The sequence below is a fragment of the Tamandua tetradactyla genome, chromosome 10 (genome assembly GCF_023851605.1).
Source record: "Tamandua tetradactyla isolate mTamTet1 chromosome 10, mTamTet1.pri, whole genome shotgun sequence".
Lineage (NCBI taxonomy): Eukaryota > Metazoa > Chordata > Mammalia > Pilosa > Myrmecophagidae > Tamandua > Tamandua tetradactyla.
Window position 1 is genome coordinate 46,345,434 of NC_135336.1, and position 19,142 is coordinate 46,364,575.

Here is a 19,142-nt window from a genome sequence, read left to right on the forward strand (position 1 = left end):
CATCCAAAGTACACAATCAGTGGCTCACAGTATAATCACAGTTTTGCATTTATCACTGCAATTAATTTAGAACAATTTCATTTCTCAAAAAACAAAACCCCATATCCTTTACTCCCTCCATTACTGACTCTTAATGTTGGTGTGATACATTTGTTACAGTGTTAAAATAATATTAATATTATAGTCCATTGTTCGCATTATGGTACATTTTTCCTATATACCACTCCATTATTAACTCCTTGAATTAGTGACATACATTTGTTCTAGCTCATGAAAGAACATTCTTGTATTTGTACTATTAATCATAGTCATCATTCACAACAGGGCTCACTGTGTCATGCAGTCCCATGTTTATCCTCTTGCTTTCCTTCTAGTGACCTACACGACTCTAAACATTCCCTTTCAATCACAATCACATGCATAATTCAATAATTCAGTGCTTAATTATACCCACCACAATGTGCTACCATTACCTCTATGCATTTCCAGACATGTGTATTCAACTTACTTAAAAATTCTGCAAAAATTAAGCACCTACTCCTCATTCTATCCCTTGGTAACCTATATTCTAGATTTTATTATGAGTTTGCTTATCATAATTAGCCCATAAATAAAACCTTAGATAAATGGGGGAATTTCTTTCCAGAGTTAACATATCAATATAATCAAATGCCCAGACATCAACAAAAGACTACAAGTAATGGAAACGAAGGATAAGAGATGATCCATTCAAATGAATAAATTAAAACAATAGAGGAAACTCAGACATTGGAACAACTGACCAAAGCTGTCTAAATAAGTTCAGTAAGCTAAAGGAAAACACGGACATAGACTAAAGGAAATCAAGAAGATGATGCATGAGCAAAAAGAGGAATTAGAAAAATTTGAAAGGAACCAAACAGAACTTTGGGGGATGAAAAACAGGGATGGGAACAAAAACCTGCACACCAATGTTCACAGTGGCATTATTCACAATTGTCTAGAGACAGTGTAGGTTTTTCATGTGTTTCTAGAAAATTGTCCTTTTCATCTAAGTAGTCTAATTTGTTGGCAAACATGTTCATAGTATCCTTTTATGACCTTTTTTATTCTGACGGGGTAACTAGTAATGTCCCCCCTCTTGCTTCTAATTTTATTTATTTGCATCTTCTCTCTTTTTTCTTTGTCATTTTAGCTAAATGTTTGTCAATTTTATTGATCTTCTCGACCAACTTTTTGTTTTGTTGATTTTCCCTATTTTTTTTCAATTTAATTAATTCCTGCTTTATTTTTAAAGCAGAAATCTTTATTCCTTCTTTCTGTTTGCTTTGGAATTAGTTTGCTTTTCTTTTTCAAGTTCCTTCAGGTGTGCAGTTAAGTTTTTGATTTAGTTCTTTCTTCCTTTTTAATGTAAGTATTTAGGGCTATAAAGTTCCCTTTCAACACTGCCTTCTCTGCTTCCCATTTTTTTTTAAAAAGTATTTTTTATTGAGAAATATTCACACAGTACAGTCCAACCATTTTATACAATTGATTGCTCAGTATGTAGATATTTTGATTTACGTTTCTCTGAAGATGAGTAATGGTGAGCACTATTTCATGTGCCCATTGGCCATTTGCATCTCTTCCATTGTGAAATAAAATCTTTTACCTACTTTTAAAACTGGGTGATTGCTTTTCTATTAGTGAATTTAGGAATTATTTAAATATTCTAAATAGCAGTTATTTGTTATATATATATATTTAATATTTTCTCCTAGGGACATGGCTTTCCTATTCATTTTGATTAATGGTGTCTTTTGATGAACAGAAGTTTTAGTTTTGATGAAGTCTAATTTATCGGATCTTTTCTCTTTTAGCATTGGTTACTTGTCCTGTCTATGAAAGCTTTGCCTATTCTCAACTCATGTGGATATTTTTCCATGTTTTCTATTATAACCATCACAGTATTAAGCTTTTACATTTCAAATTATTTTTTTGTGCACAGTGTGCAAAAGGGATTGAGATTTGTTTTCCTTTCCTCAAGAATATACAATTATTTGGCTCCATAAGATATTTTATACTTTCTTGGAATCACCTCATTTCATAACCAGACTCTAGAGACATTCATTTTTTGTTTGTTTCCACCAAACCAGGCTTTCACCTTTGCATATTCTAGTTTTAGTTAACCTTCATTTTCAAGTTTCAGAAAGAAGAAAAGAAGAAATATGAATCTACAAGTGAGTCAGCTTTGCCTCAATCAGTCCCAGTCAGACTTTACTGGGTACTTTATGGTCAAAAGTTCTATAAAACAATGATAAAAATGCAGTTGGTTCACTGAAAGTTAAGTTTGTAATCTAGGATTCAGTTTAATCCTGAAAAGTCAGTTGAGAATACTCATGTATTTAAAACCATGTTACAGCTTAAGAGCTGTTTTCTGACTTAGACCATCTTCTTCTATTAAACTGTAAAAGAGAATGCAGTATCACATCTGATATTAATATAGCACTTTTTAGTTTACAAAATATTTTCACAGATAAGGTAGGTAAGGCAGCAATTATTCATCCCATTAAGAAAAGGAAGTTGAGTACCTTGAAATTTTTGATAACTAAATAAATTACCCATAATTATCAAGCTAGTAAGTGGTGAAGTAGGGCTAGACTCTGACTCTGAGTCTAGGGGTTCTACCTCAACATAATGTCTGATAAGTATTCAGTCTTCTTGAGATGTGAAGTAATTTCTTTGATCTCTTTTTTTCGTTTATATCCATCTTTCTCTCTCACCACTCTCCTCCTCCCTCCCATCCCAATCTATTGATCACAGTGTCCTCTATCTGGCCACTGAAGTGGTTATAGAATAATGACATCCTCAGTGCTATCCAAAATGCACAGACAGCCTGTTTAGTACTCTTTTAGATTTCATACTTTGGAATACTGATCATTATCTTCTGTTTTCTGATGTGAAGCATAGTGACTTAGGAGTGTTGACTTCAGATGAGTATTATCTTCCTGATTTTATAACAGTAGCTTCAGATTCCGATGAGCTCTGGGGAAAAGTTTAATACTCCTATTTTTATCAGAGATATGTGACAAAGAGTTTTGAAGGAGTGGATGTAATGAGTTATGTCACTGTATTTTGCCAAAAATGTTCCAGGCCATTTATAAGTAACATTGTCCCCTTTGTAAGCCACCTTGAGAGGCTGAAAAGCTGGTGTTTAGAGAAGTGACATTGTATCTAAGTAACTTCAGGAGAACATTTGAAAACATCAAGTAATATCAAAATCACAGCAACCACTGCATTAAATACAGTATATTCAACATCAGTTCCACTTTTACAAAGCATAAACATGGATTTTTTTTTTAAAGAGATAGGAAAAACTCCTGCATATTCTGGAATGTATTAACCCCTTTCTAAGGAAAAGGAGTGAGGGGAACCAATTCTCTTTCTATCTGAAGTTTAAAATGGACATAGAGGAGAGCTTTGAGAATCATTCTGAGAATCGTTCCCATGTCCCTTCAGAAAGGACACTGGGAGAAGGAATGCCTCAGGGGATACTGAATGAATCAGTCCATGATCATCGTGACAACCCAAAACGTGTTAGCTTTTCATAATAATATCTCTTTGTCCATCTCTCAGTGTGTCAGGAAGCCGTGTGGGAAGCTTTCAAGACTTTTTGGGATCGACTTCCTGGGGTTGAAGAATACCGTCATTGGATGAATCTGTGTGAGAATGAAATCACAAGTATATTTGAAATGGGCATGAATTTTAGTCAGTCTGTGGCACATAGAAGCTTAATCATGAAGGTAAGTGTAGTCACAGGAATTGTTGGAATGTTGTAGGGATGTGTATCTACAACTAAGGCCTGAAGGAAGAAAGATTAAGTGTAAGTCCCAATCACTCTCTCAGTGAATTAGGCTATCCCAGTGAGTTGCTCCAGGTCATGCTCTCGTCTTTGTATCCCTAGCTCTGGCTTTGATAATAAATATTTTTAACCCAATAAGAGCCTCAACCTTAATTTATAAATATAAATATTTGGAAATAATACTTAGCCAAGGTTAAGGTTAAGAACTTAAATCTGTGACAGTCAAACATTTTTTGCCAAAGTTATACATATCAATCCAGAGTAGGTATCAGTGACTCAAATACAGAGGATGTAGTTCATTGAATAAATGTTTATTAAAATATAATTATGATTCTAATTGATCAATTTGCTTAATTATTTTTCTTGTCTTGGTTATTAGTTTATTCTTACCAAAGGATAAATAAGCATTCTTACAGATAAATTACGTGGTCACCTGTCCTCTTTCATGTAACATGCATATATCTGTGACCAGGAAATGAAACTTAAGACACTGTGACACCTTTTTTATGCTGTCTGGTATGCCCTGTATCCTGCCCTGTCCATCTGTTTAAGTCCTACATTTCCTCATATGTAACTTCCCTTGTGGGAAATCAACCCCCAGCCCAGCGGAATTACCTCCCATAATTCTTTATTCATTCTTTAATATTGAGCTTCTTGCATTTTGTTATTATTAGTTTGTATGTGATTAATTCCTCTACTAGGTTACATGCCAAAGGGCAAGGATTATGTCATATTTGTTTATTTTTTCATTCCCATGACATAGTAGATATAGAATAGGAGTTTGTTTAATTAAATTCAAGGTGCATATGCAATAGCCACAATGTCTTTTTCCTATTTGCTGTAATTTATAAACTTTGCAAATAGCATCTTAAATACTAAGTATTATATATCTTAGAAGGACTGAGAAAAGAACTATTGACTGAGTAACTCTGAGATATTTTTTGTTTGGATCTACTTAAATCAGATTAGTACATCTTAAAGTAATAAAAAATTCTATTTTTCTACTATTTTAATTTTATTTTTCTACGGGCATGCTAGTATTTTATTTTAGCTGTTGGTCCTACAGAGGAGTGAGCTCAATAAGTGGGAACAAGTTTGGGAGAGAAGGGTGGGCTGATAAACATGGACTCAATACAAATTTTGCAGGCTTCTATTTTGAAGGTGTGTAGGTTTTTGCATGTTTTAAAATTAATTCAACTTTTAATCATAGTGGCTTACATTTTAAGCCAAGATATTGCATATTTTTTGTCACATTTTTAACTGCTCAGCATTAATAATTGTGAGAGTAGTTACTATCTATTCAGTATCTCCTAGGTACCAAGTCATGTTTTAAGCCCATTAAAAACATTATATCAAATAGCAGCAACCCTATAAGGAGTTAGTAATGCCTCCTTTTTCAGATAAGGACATTAAATATCAGAGTTAATTTTCTTATCCTGTATCATAAAACTAGATGAGCTGGAGTTAAATCCAAAACCCAAGTCTCTTTTCCAAGAGGTAAGGTCTGTAATTACCATTTTTACAAATTGTGCCTAACATGGAACAGTTGTTTGATGAAAAAATTAGTATATATACATATATATATATAGACACATTTATATAAATATACACGTATGTTTAATTTATATTAGAAGTGTCTATCTCAATTGTGTCTGGAATACAGAATTGGCTGATAGAGCAGCAAATACATATGATACAGAGATAGTATTACCATAGCGATAGGGTACTGAGATATTACACTGGAAGTTGTTTCTTACAAGTGAAACTTTTAGTAAGGGTGGATGTGAAGACAGGAGATATACTTTCAGTGATTATTAAGTAGCATATGCAGACAAAGGGGGTGAGATATTAACTTGACTGAACCTTAAATGATTAATATGAGTTAGCTAAATGGGGAGGAGTTGGGGATAGGCATTCCAGGCAGAGGGGACAGCATGAGCCAAGCGTTTATAAGGATTGACTTGGGTCAGTATACCACAAGGGTAGGCTGAAGTGACAGAAGATCAGACTGGGAGAGTGGATAGATGAACAAGTTTGGAGTTGACTCTGTAGATGATGGAAAACCATTGAAGGGTTGTAAGAAGGAGAGGCACAGGGCTGGTCTGACAGGCTTAAATTTTAGAAAGGTCATTATGGTTTCTTTATACCATGGGATGGATAATAGGAGACAAGGCTGGAGCAGAGACCAAGAAGATCCTGTGAAGCTCCAGGCCAGAGGGGATGACAGTCCTAACTAGACCATAGAGAGAAAAGGGGAGCATGAGAAACTTAAGAAGAAAACAAGATTAGTAGGACTTTGCAATGGAGGGTGAGTGGAATAGGGTAAGGGAGTGTCCTAGGAAGTCTCTCAGTTTCTAGCTTGGTGACTGGACCAAGCAGTTAGGCAGAAAAGCAGCTCTGTAGACGTGGCAGAAAGAATTAGTTTAGTTTTTTTTTTGTTTGTTTTTTGCATGGGCAACTGGACCAAGAAGTTAGGCAGAAAAGCAGCTCTGTAGGTGTGGCAGAAAGAATTGGTTTACGTTTTTTTTTTTCTTTTTTGCATGGACAGTCTCCGGGAATCGAACCCCAGTTTCCAGCATGGCAGGCAAGAATTCTGCCACTGAGTCACTGTTGCCCACCCCCACTTTTGAATGTGTTGATTTGAGCTGCCTTTGTGAAGTCTGAATAGATTGATATTTAGGTATGAAGCCAAGAGTGGTTTGGGTTGTAAATACAGCTTTTATTTAGGATTTATCATCCTTGAGGTAGAATTGAAACCATGAGATGAGTTGAAATTACTCAAGAAGAGTCTGTAGCATAAGAAGAGAAGTGAGCTATTTAACTATATTGTGAGAGAAGTATTTAGATAATATTCTGCCCCACTGAAGCCCTGCAACAGTGAGGTTTTGAGATTTGCCTATAAGTTAAAGAGAGGAAAACAGGACTTGAAGCCAGGTTTCCTGATTCCAAGTTAGTTGTCTTTTCATCTCAAAATAAAACTAAAATTTAGAGGAAACTTGGGGATCATTTTCTTCGGAATGCCCTGGAGGAATAATCCAGTTATTGATGCAATTTGTCTGGATTCTGGAGAAACCGGTTTATCAGTTATTTAATTGACATGTCTATGTTCTAAGATGAGAGCTATTATAATATGTTAGATCACAAAATAATTTGATGTTAAATCCATGGCAGGTTTATGTAAAACTCTATAAATCTCCAACTTGTAGATTTGGGGGGAATGATTAGCAGGTAAGGCCTGTTATCTGTGCCCATTTAAGAGTGCCCATAAACAGAGAATGAGCGTCAGGATGTTCCCACAGTCACAAAACAAACTTGGCATCGTTAGTACCTGTTTTAACCATTTGTCCTAAGCACAGAGAATAGTAACACAGATTTTACAATGTTAAGGGCTAATGTTCTCTATGGAAAAAGTTTTATTTTCTGTTTAATACTCCCTCAGTCATTTTTACATGTTTTCTTTCCTTAGAAACTGATTTACAAGAAGGAAACTGTAACCAGGTAAGTATCTTTTTTTCCCCTGAGTTCATGTTTGGCAACATAGATGTGCCACACCTATTCTAAAACTCACTCCAAATTTAATGGTCCCTTTCTATTTTTTTTTTTTTTTTTGGTGTGTGTGTGTGTGCCAGTTCCTGCAATGACCAGACTTGTGGGTAAGTCCTAAATACTTTTCCTCATCTTGAGGTCACCTCCCTTTCCAGACCACCACTGAAGCCACTATTCCTGTTTACTGTCTCACTTTACTGGGTGACAGACTTCTTTTTCTCTTTTGGCTAAGAAAGCAGATATCTGGTTTATATGGAATGATCTGCTCTTTAGGTCTAAGGGCTAATGGTAAATTGTTCTGTAAAGATGGTAAACCTTAGTGGAGGATAGGTTATTACACAATGGGAAGTGATTTAGATTCACTTTTTTCTGGTATTAATGACTATGGTCTTGTAGCATAGGAATAGCACAACCTAGAAGAATTTGCCAGTGCTATGATTCTTCCCTCTTTTGGCTTTTAGGCTTAGGAATAAGAGCAGTTCTGGTTTCTGGCAGTAGCAGAACAAAATAGATCACAGAAGGTGAGGGATTGTGAGCCTATGGGAGTTAAAGATTTCCAATTCTATCCATCATGAAAATATCAGGACTATAATAGCAGGCAGGTGTTGTATACGAAAGTACCACTAACTTATGTGATCTAGGTCAGAGCCAAGAATTTTACCTCAAATTGAAGGGAAGGACATATTGAAAACAAAAGCAAATTCATGTCTACAGATGCATTCTGGGTAGTAGAGCTCAGGCACAAGAGTAGTTGGATTATACATATAGGTGTGATGGTGAGGGTGTGGGTAGGTTTCAAATCGAATGTGAGTAAACAGGAGGGAACTGGGATTCTATGTGGTCTCATTCGTTCAACCACCCACTCACTCATTCCCTCAATCACTGATAATATCACTGAGTCTATGCTACTGCCTGGAGTTGAGCACCCTACTTGGATATGGAGCCATGTGGTCTTCTGTTGGGTGTGGGCTCTTCAATGGAGAAGAAGAGCTCGAAGCATCCAACACAAGCAGTGGACTAAATACTCTGGTGAGTCCCACAACTCCCGATAATCCTAACGGTTATATTAAACAGTATGGTAAAGAACTCTGTGGGTCATGAGACGGGAGCAAGATTCAAATAAGGGCTTGAAATGGGGATGAGTTGAAGGAACTTGGCTATTTCTGGGATTTCTATACCAGTTATTGCAGGGTTCTCTGTTATGCTTGCCCCCTTTTAGTATGCTTGGAAGGTTCTCCAAGCATTGTAGGATAGGGATAAAAGGGCAGATAGATCAGAGAGTCCATTGTACTACGTGTTTAGATTGTGCTATGATGGAGAATTCTGGGTAGATGTTCTACTTAGAAACCTCCATTGATGAAAGATGTTTGTTATTGGTGAATTTGCTAGAATTGTGTTGACCCCTTGTTCTCAGCCTATTTGTTCATAAAGAGAAGGCCTTGCTCATTTAGGAAGTTTTAGGCTAGTGATTTGTAACCTTGGCTAGACTGCATCCCATCCCCAGAGACTGATTTATTTTATAGTGCAGCCTGGGCATGGGGATTTTTTAAAGGTCATCAGGTGATTCTAAATGCAGCTGATGTGAACCACTGTCAGTCTTCCAAGAACAAAGTAAACACAAGTACAAAATACCATTCATCTTATGCAACTGAGGTTTCTAGAATGAGTCCAGAAATTCTACCAAAAGAATTGTCATAGAATAGTGTTCTAGTTTGCTGGCTGCTGGAATGCAACACACCAGAGATGGATTGGCTTTTAATAAAAGGGGATTTATTTCATTAGTTCTTTGGAAGAAAGGCAGCTAACTTTCATCTGAGGTTCTTTTTTACGTGGGAAGGCTCAGGGTAATTTCTCCTGGCCTTCTCTCCAGGCCTCTGGGTTCCAACAGCTTTCCCTGGGGTGATTCTTTTCTGTATCTCCAAAGGCCTGGGCTGAGCTGCGAATGCTGAGATGAGGTATGCTGAGCTGCTTGGGCTGTGTGCTGCATTATACTCTCTCATTTAGGCACCAACCAATTAAGTCACACATCATTCATTGCAGCAGGCACACCTCCTAGCCGACTGCAGATGTAATCAGCAACAGATGAGGTTCACGTACCGTTGGCTCATGTCCACAGCAACAGAACTAGGTGCCTTCACCTGGCCAAGTTGACAACTGAATCTAACTACCACAAATAGCGTGTTAATTATGAACAGGAAGAAGTCATTAATTAATATATATTAGAATGGAAAGTTGTACCTCCATTGGCCAATATTCTTAATAGGTAGTGTTTTTAGGATGTAAAATATTCATATTTTCTATGCCCACACAAAAACTATTTTAAGGAAATATTTCCTAATATTCCTAGTGGAAGAACAAATTGCTCAGAAAGCACATCTTTTCAATAAATACTATGTCATAGAATGCATTGTTACTTTTAGTTGATTTTTTATTTTCTAAAGACAATTGCTCCTTTGCAATACTCTCTAACAGTGTATATTTATGAGTCCAACTGAAAGAAATTTTAGAGACCATCTCATGCAAATTTCACAGTCTACTGGGTAAGAGTGACTTGTCCAAAGTTTCCTTAAGCTCAACCTGCCCAAAATGGAACTCATTGTTTCTTTGCAAATCTGTTTCTTTTTGGGTTCCCTTCATCTGTGAATGGCACCATCATCCATCTGGTTGCCTAGATTCCTCTCTTGCACTCTCTCTCTTCCTTCCCTTTTCCTATTTCCTGATTAGCTCTTGAATCCATCCATTTCTCTGTTTCCACTGTCTTTACCCTAATTTATTTGAACAATAGCTCTTTCCTGGTATAAAAGCTTTACAATAGGTCTTTCTACTCTTTTCCAAACTATTCGCCACACTGTCCAGAAATCTTTCAAAAGACTAATTCTCATCATGCCTCTCCTTTCTGTAAAACAACTTAATGGCTCCCCATTGCTCTTTATTTTTAATCAGAGAAGGTGCATGTTTTTAGAAAAATCATGAAGAAAATACAGAGTTCACATATACCACACACCCCGCCCCACGGGCTTCCTATATTAATACTTTGCCTTAATGTGGTATGTCTGTTACAATTGATGAAACAATATTATCATAATTATTCTATTTACTATAGTTTATAGTTTACTTTAGGGTTCACTGATTGTGTTGTACAGACTTGTGTCTTTTAAATTTTTTATTTTACTAACATATATAGACATTAAATTTCCTCTTTTAACCACAATCACATATATAAATCAGTAGTATTACTTATATTCATATTGTTGTGCTACCATGACCATCATCCATTAACAAAACTTTTCCTTCATCCCGAACAGAAACTCTGCATAATTAAGCATTGGTTCCCCATTCCCTAACCCCAGTCTGGCCCCTGGTAATATGTATTCTAGATTCGGACACTAAGAATTTGCTAATTCTATTTCATATCACTGAGACCATACAATATTTGTCCTTTTGTATCTGGTTTATTCCAGTCAACATGATGTGTTTAAGGTTCATTCATGTTGCAGGTATCAGAACTTTTTTTTTTTAACGGCTGAATAATGTCCCATTGTAAGGATAAACAAAATATTTACCCATTCATCTGTTGATGGACATTTGGGTTGTTTTCATGTTTTGGCAGTTGAGAATAATGCCACTGAAAAAATTGGTATGAAAATAAATGTTTGAGTACTTCCTTTTAATTCCTTTTGATATATTACTCAGAAGGGGATTACCAGGTCTAGGTCATTCTTACACTTACCTTTCTGAGAAACTACTAAACTGTTTTCCACAGAGACGATACCATTTTACATTCCCAAAACAATGAACTAAGAAACAATGAAGTAAGAAACAATGAAATAAGAGTGATCTTATTTCTCCACATCCTCTCCAACACTTGTTGTTTTCCAGTATTTTAATAGTAACAATTCTAGTGGGTGTGAAAAGAGATTTTATGTGGTTTTGATTTGCATTTCCCTAATGGCTAATGATGTTGGGCATTATTTCATATGCTTATTGGCTAATTGTATATCTTCTTTGGAGAAATGTCAATTCAGTTCTTTTGCCATTTTTTAACTGGGTTGTCTGTCTTTCTGTTGTTGATTTGTAGAATGCTTTTATATATTCTGTATATTAAACCTTTATTGGATATGTGGTTTCTAAATATTTTTTCCCATCCTGTAGGATGTCTTTTTATTTTCATGATGACGTTCTTTCATGCACAAATGTTTTGATTTTGAAGAAATCCGTTTATCCATTTTTTCTTTTGTTGCTCATGCTTTGGGTTAAAGTCTAAGAAATCATAGCCTAACTCAGGGTCCTGAAGATTCTTCTGTTTTCTTCTAGGAGTTTTATAGCTCTGGTTCTTATATTTAGGTCTTGGATCCAATTTCGGTTTTTTTTTTTTAATGTAGTATCATTATTTTTTGAAGTACTGTCATTCTCTTGCACATGGATATGCAGTTTTCCAACATGATTTGTTGAAGAGACTTTTCTTTACCCATCAAGTGGACTTGGCACCCTTGTCAAAATTGGCCGTATTTGTGAAGGATGATTTCTGAGCTCTCAATTCTATTCCATTTGTCTATATGTCTGCATTTGTACCAGTACCGTGTCGTATTAAATATTTTCCATTTATTTAGGTATTCTATGATTTTTGTAAGCAATATTTTATACTTTTCTGAATATAAGGCCTTTCATTCTTAGTTAAATTTATTCCTATATCTTTGATTCTTTTAATTGCTATTGTAAATAGAATTTCTTTATTGATTTGTTCTTCAGGACGTTCATTCAGAAAAGCTACTGATTTTTGTGTGTCGATTTTTTTTACCCCTCCACTGACTTTTTAAATTATCTCTAATAGTTTTGTTGTGGATTTTTAGGATTTTCTGTGTATGGAATTATGTCATTTGCAAATAGGAAAACTTTTCTTTCTTCCTTTCCAGCCCTTTATTTCTTTTTCTTGCCTAATTGCTCTGGCAAGAAGTTCCACTACAATGTTGAATAACAGTGCTGATAGTGAGCATCTTTGTCTTGTTCCTGATCTTAGAGGGAAAGCTTTCAGTCTATCACCATTAAATAGGATGTTAGCTGTGGGCTTTTTGTATGTGTTCTTTACCATGTTGAGGAAGTTTCCTGCTATTTCTAGTGTTCTAAAGGTTTTTATCAAGAAGGGGTACTGGATTTTGTCAAAGGCATTTTGATCTCTTTACTAGCAATTGGTTTGTGGAGAGCTTCTATTTCTTCTTGAGTCAATGTGGTTAGTTTGTGTTTCTAAGAATTTGTCCATTTTGTCTAGATAATCTAATTTATTGGTGTACAATTGCTCATAGTATCTTCTTGGGTTAGTTTGCAAGATGGCAGAATATGATATACCAGAACTGAAATGGCTTTTTAAAAGGGGAATTTAATAATTTACAAGTTTAGAATTCTAATCCTATAAAATGCCCAAACTAAGGCAGCCAGGGAAAGATATCTTAATTCAAGAAAGGTTGATGTATCAGGAACACCTCTGTCAGCTGGGTAGTCGTGTGGCTGGAATCTGCTGGTCCCTTGCTCCTGGCCTCCTTTGCTTTCAGCTTCTGTTCCTGTGGGGGTTCTTTGGTTCCTCACTTTACTTCTCCAGAGCTGGCTTTCATCTCTTGGCTTCCCTTGGATCCCCAGGTTTTGGTTTGCTTAACATCTCATGGCAGTGTCTACTGGGCTCCAAGCATCTCCAGACATCTGTATCTCTGTTCTCCATGTATCTGCAAATATCAGCTCTGCTCTGAAGTTTCTCTTGTCTCTGTTATTTCTGACTCTCTCCAAAATGATTCCTCTTTTAAAGGAGTCCAGTAAACTAATCAAGATCCTCCTGAAATGGGTGCAGTCACATCTCCATGTAATCAAAAGATCATACCCACAATTGGGTGTGTCACATTTCCATGGAGATAACCTAATAAAAATTTCCAATTTATGGTATTGAATCAGGATTAAAAGAAATGACCACTACCACAAGATTGAATTAGGACTAAAACATGTTTTGGGGTACATAATATTTTCAAACCAGCATACCTCTTATAGTCCTTTTTATTTCAGTGTGGTCAATAGTAATGTCCCCTTTCATTCTGATTTTTGTTTTGTATTTTTGTGTTTTTCAGTCTAGCTAATGATTTGTCAATTTTATTGATTTTTTTAAGAAACTGGCTTTTGGTTTTGTTGATTCAGTTTTTTTTTTCTTTTCAATTTCATTTTACCTCTGCTTTAATCTTTATTTCCTTCCTTCTATTTGCTTCGGGTTTAGTTTGCTCTTCTTTTTCTAATTCTTCCACTTTTGAGGTTAAATCTCTGATTTGAAATTTTTTTAATGTAAGCATTTAGGGCTCTAAATTTCTCTGTCAGCATTGCCTTTGCTGCATCCCATAAATACCCATTTTGGTATGGTGCATTTTCTTTTTCTTTCACCTCAAGATTTTTCTAATTTCGCTTGTGATTTCTTCTTTCATCCATTAGTTGTTTAAGTGTATATTTTTAGTTTCCATATATTTGTGAGTTTTCCATTTCACCCTCTGTTATTGATTTCTAGCTTCATTCTGATATTGTCACAAAATATACATTTGTATGATTTCAATTTTTTGAATTATTGAAACTTGTTTTGTGACTTAACATGTGGTTTTTCCTGGAGAATGAGCCATGTGCACCTGAGAATAATTTTTATTCTGTTTTTGTTGGATGAAGTGTTCTGTATATGTCTTTTAGTTTTAGTTGGTTTAGAGTATTGTTCAAGTGTTATATTTCCTTATAGATCTTCTGACTAGATGATTTATCCATTATTAAAAATGGTGTATTGAAGTCTCCTACTTTTAATATAGAACCATCTATTTCATCCTTCAAATCTGTCCAAATTTGCATCATATATTTTGGGGGTTTGTTGTTAGGAACATATAAACTTGTACATCTTCTTGTTGAATTGTCCCCTTTATCAGTATATAACCACAGGGTTTGTTCCTCATAACTTTTTTTGCTTAATGTCTATTTTATTTAATATTAATATAAGTAACATTGCTCTCTTTTGGTTACCACTTGCATGGTATATATTTTTCCATCCTTTCACCCTTAACCTACTTGTATTTTTGAATTTAAGGTGAGTCTCACAGACAGCATACAGTTGGGTCATGCTTTTTTATCCATTCTGCCAATCTCTGCCTTTTGACTGGAGAGTTTACTCCTTTTACATTTAAAGTCACACTTCTGCCATTTTGAGGCTTAGCCTATGTATGTTTTATACCTTTCTGTCCTTCAGTTTTTTTCTGTTAATGCCTACTTTTATATTTATTTGATATTTTTGTGTTGTACCATATTCAGTGCATTCTCTTTTCTATCTGGATATATTTTTCATCTATTTTCCTTGTGGTTACTATGGGTTAAAATTTACCATAGTATATAACAATCATATTTGTTTGATAACAACTTAACTTCAGTAGCATTCACTTATACTTTTTCTATACCCTTCTGTCCCCCAACCTTTTTTATTTGTACTTGTTACCACTTACATCTTCACATCTTGTATATACAAAACCATAGATATCATTACCTTTTTTGCATTTTGGCACCTATAGGAGGTAAGAAGTGGAGTTACATACCAAACAATACAGTAGAATAGTACTGCCAATTATAATTACCCAACTTGTTATCTTTACCACAGGTTTTTATTTCTTTATGCTTCTTTGAACCACTGTCTAGTGTCCTTTCCTTTTTGGCTGATGAACTCAACTTTATTGAGTTCATTTATTCATTGCTTGTAGGGCAGGTGTGGTGGTGGTGAACTCCTTCAGCTTTTGTGTATCTGCGAATGTTTTAATCGCTCCTTCATTTTTTTTTTCCACATGGGCAGGCACTGGAAATCAAATCCGGGTCTTGGCATGGCAGGTGAGAACTCTGCCTGCTAAGCCACGGTGTTCCACCCTCTCCTTCTTTTTTGAAAGAAAGTCTCACTGACTATAAAATTCTTGCTTTGCAGTTGTTTTCTTTCAGCTGTTTATTTCTACCCACTGCCTTCTTGATTTCTGATGAGAAATAAGCACTCAATCTAATTGGAATTTTCTTATATGTAACATGTTGCTTTTCTCTTGCATGGTTCAGAACTCTCTCCTCATCCTTTGCATTTGGTAGTGTAATGAATTTTTGATGGGGTGTATTTTTCTTCATGTTTATCCTGTTCAGTGTTCTCTGGGTTTCTTGGATATGTATATTAACATCTTTTGCTAGGTAGGGAAGTTCTCTGTCATTAATTATTTGAATATTCCTTTTGCCTTCTTCTCTTTTTATTTTCCTTCTGGGACTCTTATAATGTGTACGCTGGTGTGCTTGATCATGTCCCAGAGGTGTCTTAGGCTGTTTTCATTTCTTATAATTCTTTTTTCTTTCTATTCCTCAGCCTAACTCATTTCAAGTGAGTTGTCTTCAAGTTCACTAACTCTTTCTTCTGTCAGCTCCAATCTGTTCATGCAACCCCCCCAGGAACTCCCCCCCCCCAGGAATTTTTCATTTCAGTTATTATGGACTTCAATTCTAGTAGTTTTGTTTGTTTCCTTTTGAAAAATTCTCTTTTAAAACTTTCATATTGCTCATTGATTGTTTTCCTGATATCCTTTAGTTCTTTCTCTACATTTTCCTTCATCTCCTTAAATATTTTCAACATCATTTTTTTAAAGCTTTTTTGGTATGTCTACATTCTCATCTTCTTTGTTGGTGCTTTATGGATTTTTAATTTCTGTACATGGTTGGGTCATCATTTCCTGTTTCTTTGTCTTGTATACTTTTGTCGCACACTGTACATTTTAATATTTAAAAGTGTTAATTCTGGGATTTATTCCTGGAGATGTTTGTTTCTTGGTTTTGTAACCAGCTGGTGATAAGATAGACATGTTCTTGAGCTTCATTCCTCCTATCAAGAATGTCTGCCCAAGGTGAATGTAGTGTGCAGGGTTTCCCTTGTCTTTCTGCACCTCTGTTTTGTCCTGGATTTTACCTGTTAGTTGTTTTGGAGTTCCTCTGTTTACAGGAGTTTGATTGTCCTCTCTGTTTCAGGAATAACACCTTCCTCTCCCTGATGTTTGAAGCCAGCAAGACTTTGCCTCAGACTTTCTGCGTCTAGAGTTTCTTATGCTCCTTTCATTGTCTCAAGTTGCTTTTGCCTAGAAGACAAATTCTGGGGGGAGGGGCATGCTGAAGAGAACTTTCCCAAGTCAGTCTTTCCCATCCAAAACAGTACCAGGGGCCCTCAAAGGTGGTGCAGGCTGATTCCAGCATGCCCTGGTGAGAGGATCAAGAAGAGTGCCAAGATCTTCTCCAAAGACTCCCCAAAGTTGAGCTTTCCTGGCCTGCCCCACTAATGCATCCTTTCAACTAACTGCCCCCTGCAACCCTAAGGAAGTGCAGCTCTTCACTGCTGCTGTCCCTGAAAGGGGAGGGTTGAAACAATGGCTGCCCTCAGAGCCAGGGCCCCAACAATCTGAAATCACTAATCAAAGTCTGTACTCACCCCTGTTGTTGGGAAGGAGCAGGCTAGCCAGGGGCCAAACCACGTGATGGCCTGCTGCAAGAGTGAGGCATGGGGGATGCTGGGGAAGATGGCTGAATAGAGTAGCTCAAGATCAGCCCTGCTCCGTGGAAAAGTTAGAGAAGGGACAGGAGGGCAACTGAGGTGGCAATTCGGGAGTGTGACTGACCTGGGAGAGCCTTCTGAACCACATAGGGTGGCCCTAGTTCAGAGGCTGAGGAACTGATAGGCACAAAGCTGGAGTCTGACACTGAGGCGCAGAGCCCAAGGGAGTGCATGGACAGGAGCTAGAGACTAGGAAGTAAGCTAGGCAATGTTTCTTGGGTGTGCTACCCCCACTAGAACAGCCCCATAACTGGCGACTCACCCCACATCCCACGCACCTGAACCCTGTCACCTACTCCCATTCCCCTTGCCCTAGGTGCCCCCACCCAACAACCCCTGTTCACATACCTGCCCCCCACCCCCACCCCAAGTGCAGCCCAACCCACCTCTCCTGAACCCCTCCCAAATACTGCCTCCCCCTCCCTGTTCCCTGCAGGCTGTTGCCAGCACATAAAAGCCATGGGCACTAACCTCCATACCTAGGCTCCCCCAGCCCACTGCCCATAGTTTCACACAGCCTCTTTCTGCCCCCTTCCCCAAACCCGTGCTCTGTACATCAGTTTATGGCACTCCTAAATCCACGCATGCACACAGGCCCCCAATCACATCATTCAGCTCTGGAAACCTCAGTTTACAGTAGTCCTAGAACCACGCATGCACGTGACTCTCAGCCACACTTCCTAGCTCTGAGAAAGTGCTGTCCTGCACTGCCAAATCATATCTGCCCCCAGCTCATCAGGGCATAACACTGACCTGCTGCCACAACTCTATGCACATGCACAAAGAGTCCTGTGCCTTAGACCAGCTCACACCAGTGTTACAGCTACATCCTCCTGGCCACTGGGTGCCTGCATTCATAAGCATTGGCATAATATCCCCAACCTGTGCCTTTACCTGCCCTGAAACAAATCACTACATTAAGTGCCATACCTCGTACCCTCCTCCCTGCTGTACATCCATCCTACAAACACAAGACCTTAGACTACTGAAAGAAATTAACTCCCAAAATAAATCAATCAAGATTTTTACATGCCATGAAGACAGCAGAAGATCATTAAGCATATCACAATGCAGACAGATATAACCCTGCTAAATGGCCAAATTAAAACACCAGAGTTGGAACAACTAATCAAAGATGTCCATGCAACTCTGTTTAATAAAACAAGTAGGATGGCAAATGACATAAAGGAGATCAAGAAGATAATAGAAGAGCGTAAAGAGAAATGTGGAAGAATAAATGGAAAACTAGCAGATATCACAAAGATTAAAGACTCTGTGGACCAAATGAAAAACATATTAGGGGCACACAACACCAGATTTGAAGAGACAGAAGAAAGAATGAGTGATATAGAGGACAGGATAACTGACTTCAAAGACTCAAAACAACAAATGGAAAAAATTCAATGGGAGCTCAGGGAAATGATAGGCAATATAAAGTGCACAAATATAAGAATCACTGGTGTCCCAGAAGGAAAAGAGAGGACTAAAGGGCTAGGAAGAGTAGTTGAGGATATAATGGGGGAAAACTTCCCAACTTTTATAAAGGATATAAATATATAAGTCAAAGAAACCCAAAGAACTACAAACAGAATAAATCCAAATAGGCCTTCCTCAAGGTACATACTAATCAGTCTGTCGAATGTTGAAGAGAAGTAAAAAATCCTGGAAGTCATAAGAGAAAAACAATCTACTACATACAAGGGAAACCAAATAAGACTGAATTCAGCCTACTCAACTAGCACCCTGGAAGTGAGAAGTCAGTGGTATGATATATTCAAGATCCTGAAAGAGAAAGACTTTCAGCCAAGAATTCTGTACCCAGCCAAATTGTCCTTTAAAACTGAGGGAGAGATTGAAGTTTTCACAGACAAAGGAGCCCTGAAAGAATTTGTCAACAAGAAACCGGCCCTACAAGAAGATTAAAAGGAGTTCTGCCAGCTGGAAAAAAAGACAGGGGAGGGAGGTCTGGAATTGAAGAGTATCACTAAGGGTATTTAAAGAATAAAAAAAAGAAAGAGGAAAAAATATATAGATCTGACAAATAAAATTAAAAATATAGGATGGTAGATTCAAGAAACGCCTTTTAGTAATAACTGTGAATGTTAATGGATTAAATTTACCAGTTAAAAGATACAGATTGGATTGGGACAAAATAGTCTTTTC

The 19,142-nt window shown here is 36.9% G+C and overlaps 1 protein-coding gene across 1 annotated transcript in view; it reads left to right on the forward strand.

The window, feature by feature from the left end:
* Nucleotides 1-19,142, forward strand: part of IMPG2 (interphotoreceptor matrix proteoglycan 2) — a 105,824-nt gene that overhangs the window by 15,412 nt on the left and 71,270 nt on the right. Inside the window, exons 3-4 of the mRNA XM_077117577.1 lie at nucleotides 3,595-3,761; nucleotides 7,287-7,318. Coding sequence (XP_076973692.1) covers nucleotides 3,595-3,761; nucleotides 7,287-7,318 — 199 coding nt within the window. The remainder of the gene's footprint in view (nucleotides 1-3,594; nucleotides 3,762-7,286; nucleotides 7,319-19,142) is intronic.